The sequence below is a fragment of the Protopterus annectens genome, chromosome 9.part0 (genome assembly GCF_019279795.1).
Source record: "Protopterus annectens isolate FY-2018-M chromosome 9.part0, PAN1.0, whole genome shotgun sequence".
Taxonomy (NCBI): domain Eukaryota; kingdom Metazoa; phylum Chordata; order Ceratodontiformes; family Protopteridae; genus Protopterus; species Protopterus annectens.
The window spans coordinates 876,736,042-876,742,041 of NC_056743.1; the positions used below are offsets into that span (position 1 = coordinate 876,736,042).

At 37.9% G+C, this 6,000-nt stretch overlaps 1 protein-coding gene across 1 annotated transcript in view; it reads right to left on the bottom strand.

Annotated features, from left to right (window-relative positions):
• Positions 1 to 5,776, bottom strand: part of LOC122811629 (probable E3 ubiquitin-protein ligase DTX3) — a 1,276,614-nt gene extending 1,270,838 nt beyond the window's left edge. The window contains exon 1 of the mRNA XM_044083604.1: positions 5,025 to 5,776. Coding sequence (XP_043939539.1) covers positions 5,025 to 5,037 — 13 coding nt within the window. The 5' untranslated portion in view covers positions 5,038 to 5,776. The remainder of the gene's footprint in view (positions 1 to 5,024) is intronic.
• Between the last annotated feature and the right edge of the window lie 224 nt (positions 5,777 to 6,000).

The window sequence follows — 6,000 nt, forward strand, 5'->3', positions numbered from 1 at the left end:
GAGGACCGAAGACAGGAGGTAGCGGAGGGGGTCTAGAATGCCTTTGAGGCTACTCAAAGAATGGAGAGGGGAGCCTAGATGGAATAGGCAATGGATCCGAGGAGATCTTTGTGCACAAGTCAGATCAGGTGACGACAGATCTAACTTTAAAGACTTTGGCAGGTGGCTCTGTGGAAGGCACCAAAGTGGAAGGATGGTCAGATCATCTTTTTCAAGTCTCCTTGTCCTTGGATTGAGGATCACCTTTAGGTTTATCAGACTTCTTAAGGGTTTGAGCCCCAGCCACTGAGGAAGAAGATTTAGAGGGTAAGAGGCCTCTTAAAATCAACTTATTTTTACATTCAATCAGGGCCCGTGAATTGAAACCTGCTCAGATATTGCACTCAATATCCAAGCTAAAGACATATTAACAGCTACCACAGAAGAAACTACAACAGACAGAAAACCAAGTAACCGTGAAAAACAGTATCAAATAACTAACAAACACTTTTTTTTAAAGAAAGGATGAAAAGACAGTGGAAAAGAAAATAATAAAACTACTAACAATGGTAGAAAGGAGTACTCGAAGAGTATAAAGGATTACCAATGATGGTAAGCAGAAATTACCTAAAAACGATAATCTAGGAGCAGAAATTAGTATAGTATAGGAGGGAGGAAAGAGACAGGTGGTTGTTGTATCTTTTGGCTTTTCCCGGTTAGGGATCGCCACAGCAGAACTCCGGACTGCTAATGATTGGCAGTAGATTTTTATGTGCCGAGTTGCCAGCCCTGACGCACAACCTTCAACGAAGGTACACCCATTCATGCATGTCTCCAGACAGAGAATGCTCTGGCTGAGAACTGAATGGGACAACGTCTTAGTGTGAAGCTACCGCAGCACCACCACTGCAGTATGGAGGAAAGAGACAGGTAATATATGAAAATAGTAATGACTCACGAATAAGCCAACATGGAAAAAATTCAAAACACTACACCACAATGCTCGAGAGTTCGTAATCCATGTCTCAACCTACTGGCGGCAAGCAAGATCTGGGGTATGTTAGGGTGGTGGGGCACTATGGGTAAAGGGAGGAGCTTGAGAGTTCTAGGATCCTACATTCTGGAAGAATTGGCAATGTCCAATCAGTGTCTCAGATCCAAACCCATCAGTTGAGGAATGAATGAAAATTACATCATCAGATTCAAAGTCATCTTCAGTCCGTCATCAAAAAGTGACTTACCTCTCCAGTATGCTAACCAGTTAATACTGATAAGCTTCTATGCACATTTATATTATGGAATGCTGATACCAGAAGAAGTCACTTAAACATCCCATTTATCTTTGCACAACAACATTTCTCCTGATCTCAAAATGCCACAATACAACAATTACTTAAATATCCCACTCAGACCAGTTTATTAGCTAATACAAAGAACATTATTACATATATGCTATAAAAATGTGCACACGCCAAACCAAAAATAAATCAAACTATTATTTTAAAAACATAAAATATTACATTCTATGGTAAATTAAAACATAGATCAGAAATGTAAACATGTAGTTCTCAGTTTGAGTTTTAGTCTAAACCTATCATAAAACCCAAATGATAAACTTGTATACAGTCTGTGCTGTCACCCTATTTCTTTAGGGACAATACATTATTTCCTCTTAATTCTTGCCTGGTACCTTTTTGTCTTTTTACAATACTTGTATGCAAGGACCAAGTAAATCAGTAAAATGAAAAAAAAAATCAGTGCCATATATTTCCAACTGTAAACAATTACCTCTTAAATTATTCATGTGTTCACTATATTTGTATACAAAATCTTTGCTTCAGTCTTATGACTAGCACAGTCTTGATCTCTTTCAAGTTAGACAAATTACTCTTTCACAGAAATACTTACAGACAATACAGTTGTCTCTGCTTGGCATGTTGTTCTTATCAAGTTTATTATTATTCATAAAATGCACAGTTCTGAACCAAAATATTTTTACATGTTTATGTACCTTTCAAGGTCCCCAGTTTCCAGGAACATCTCTTGATTTTTACCTCATAATTCTCCGTCTCTCTCTCTCTCCTGTGCTTGACACCTTTTTGGAAACAATCATGCACTACAGTCAACATATAATGGTAATTATTAAAGTTAGAGGGTTCTTTTACTTCAGAAAGTGCACATTAATCCATGTCCTCTTATTCTGTTCTTAGTCAATGCTACCATGGGGGGGCCTTTGTCCCTGATTTTGGATGTAAAAAGTAAGAAAGCTAAGCATGTTTACAAAGTTTAAATCATCTCTCACAGCAAAATTAATTCCAACCCTAAATCTAAGAATATTTTGAGGCTTGTCGAAAATCTTATAGTTGGTAAATCTACTGTGCATTTCTTACCCAAGCAGATTGACTCCATTTTGTAACGACCTCCCTGGAAGAAAGAAGACTTGTCAATTTTTACATGTCATAAACTAAACTGCTAAAACTAGGAGCCAGATTAGTCTTATTCAAACTCACAATCATCAGCTGGGCTCTTGCAAAGCCATACACTCAGGTATCCCTAATTCTGCCTCGTATTTTAGCTTTGTCAGTCATAAAAAAATCAATGCTGCCACAAATGTTTGGTATGCCCGTCTTAAAAAGTGTGATCATTGACCATAGCAGTCACTAAACAATGCCTCGCACCAGGATTTCTGATATTTTACTTTTCAGAAAATGCTCTTCATTTACAAACAATTAAGCATAATAAGAGTGAATTGCTCCTTTTGAGAGGGATGCGCTTGCAAAATCTAGTTGAAAATGCATGAACAAAATCCACGTTGCAATTGTATTAAAAAACAATTGTAAGCAATAAAATGAAAGCAACCATATCTATATAGAAAGACAATTAGCACAAAATCCATTTTGTTACAGAAGGCAAACACTAAAATATTACACTATATTTTGGTACATAATATTTTATTTAAAGACTAACTGCAAAGTGTTAGTGAAGACTAGTATGTTCTAGAAGCAACTGTGTCTACGTAAATAGAATTAAAACAGCTTGTAATACTTGCAAACAATCAAACTGATTACATTTAAACTTTGCAAACAGAAATGCAATCCACAGAGCATCACAATTATACTCAAATTTAAGAAAGGTTTTCAAGTTAGCTGTGATTGGAGTCCTAATCATAATCTTCTGTATTCTTCACAACATTTATTCAGCATTCTGAATGCATAAATATTTTTATAAATAAAAAATGGATACTTTATATACAAATAACGGACATTTGAATGATGGAAAAAGTGATAAACAGTACACTACGGAGACAAGTGAAGTTTTGGAAGTAACCAGAAAAAAAAAGTGGGATGTGGGATGGAAGAGATCACGGTAATTTATTGTTCTTAAAATAAATGAAACAGCAGAGCAAATCAAGTGCACATGCATGACCTACCACAGCCCATACTGGTAGATACACACTTCACTCACACTTTTTTTTTTTTATAGACCATAACAATTTAGATGTCACGGTTTACCTTCTCCAACTCAAAAGCTATCTTAAAAAGAAAACCAAGTGGCGGTGCTTTGGTGTTGTACCTTAGTTTGTAAAATGTTCATGATTATTTAATTTTATTGATTGAACATGATTGTGATCATTTGTTGTCCAACCTTTTATATAAAAATAGTAGTCAAGTACCAGTGTTCCTTAGCTTTAGCATGGTACTTAATTGCACTTTATTTTTTTTTATTTTCTTAAAACAGCTTATTCTGCTTCTATTTATGTTGTTTTCTTATACATAGGTTGTGACTGAAAAGGGGCTTGTGTCCAGTTCACTTACCAGCTAAGTTTTATGAATTTACATTAAGCATTTTTTTTAATAAATAAGTGTTGAATAAACATGGCCATTTATTTAGAACTAGTAAACAATCCTCACCAAATAGCTTTTTTATTGTGTGGTAAGATATGAAGAGATGTTTAATTTTGACAAACGTTCAGCCACAATATCATCTGCCTAACATACCAGAGTGGTTGCACTCACCTTTCTTGAACCCCTAAAGTACTAAATGATGTGCTTCATCAGTCCCATTAATCTGATTTGTTTACTTTACTGCATTTTTTTAAGTTCTATTTTATTATTGTTTTTACTTCTCTTCCACAGTTCAGCACCTCAAAAACTGAAAGTAAATGGGAGACAAGAGTCAAAAGGTATTTCTGCAACCCATGATACATCCGTATAAGCAATCTTCTACATCTTTCCAACTTTGTAACTGTTTCTTCATAAAACTTGAAATACAGCTTCTGTTGAAGTACAGCTTCTGTTGAACTACAGGATTGAGAACATAGATATGGTTTATTTCTTTGTCATTGTATAACATTTCTTTTAACAGCTGTGGACCCTCGCATTTTTCTCAGGAAAAAAATCTAAATGTAAGCTAGCCCAGCTCTCCATACTCCTTGGCAATACCTCAAACCTAAATAGGTGTGGTCCTTCCTACAAACCTATAAAAATGAAATGTAATCTATCGTCTTGCATCATCAAAGACTGCCCCTAAAGACTTTCACACAGGTAGTTTTCAATCTCTTCATGAATGCACAGCGACAGCTCTTCTGAACTGGGAACAAACCAACAATATTCTTGAACGTTAGTAAACTGGTTAGTTATATTAAGATAGACAAAAGAGTAAATATAACTCCAAAGTTTTCTGACATTCAGTTCTTCACCACTATCACTAGTCTGTTAGGTAATTTCTGAATTTTTAAAATTCACATCGCAAACTTAAAACTAAAACACTCCCAAGAAAACCTCCAACAGCTAATAGATATAAGTAACAGTACCAGCACCTATCAACAGAAACATTCACCAGGTGAAGTGAAACATACGCAACTAGGTAACACCCTCATCGGTACTTGGCTGCCATTTGTCCCCAAAACCATATGCATCTGTCTGCCATCCAACTGTCCCCAAAACCATATGCATCTGTCCTGCCATCCAACTACCCCCTCCTGTACAGATGATAATGTCAGTGTTAAGTCAGAAGGCAGACATGGAGATACAAAACAAACTTACCCAGCGAGCCCATAGCAGCAACGGCTCTATTTACGCCAATAATAGCAAGGGACACCAGCTCAGGCCGCCAGCCTCGGGGACACCGACCTGGAGAACAGGAAGCAAACTTTACGGCAGTAAGACAGAAAAAAAAGGTGGGGCTCCAGAAATCCGAAACACCCTACCGGAGTATTAATAGCTTGACATCAGCTTCACTTCTAACAGGGAGGAGCCGTGCAATCTCGGGCCAAAAAGTGCGGTAGGTGGCAGAGAAAGCGGACAGCCGGCCGGCTACTGCCAACCGGCTACCACCGTGGACCGTCGTATCTCCCATCCACGCCTCCCGCTGCAGCGGCAGGGACAAGGAAGGCCTTAGTAACAGCAGTCAACATTCCGATTGGCGCATACACTGCAGATTTAGCGGTCAGCTGAGTCTTCTTACAGCTCCGGTGTATCTGGCTTATTATTACTTCTACGGAATAAAAGAATAGTGCTAGGCCCTTTGTTCAGTCCCAACCTTGTATTCTGTTAAAAGAATCTCCTTGTTGTCATCGTACACGCATTCCCCCAGCAGTTATGATAATTTGTAATGATGCGTTAGGCAGAGCCGTACATAAAATAACTAAAGCGCATATAACCAGCTTACAAAGTGTGGTACTAGCTGTGGTACAGCGGATGCGCTTTCGCGTCTTTTGATGTGGTGAAACCTAGTTACAAGACTAAATAGCTACTACTTGCGGTAACACTGGGATTGTGCACCTGCAAGCGTTAGTCCACACCATGATATTGGCTGCAGCCCACAGTTTAAGAGTAAGGTGTGGGAATACCCACCTGGTTTATTTGAAGACTGTTGTGATGCAGCCACAGTACTGAGGGTCTCGTAGCCTGTTCAAGAGAAAAACGGGTAGCACCCACACTCAAAGCACTATTCTCAAACCGCTTACTTAAAAATCAGGTACGATTTGTTTATTATTCTATTTATAACAATCGGGGACAA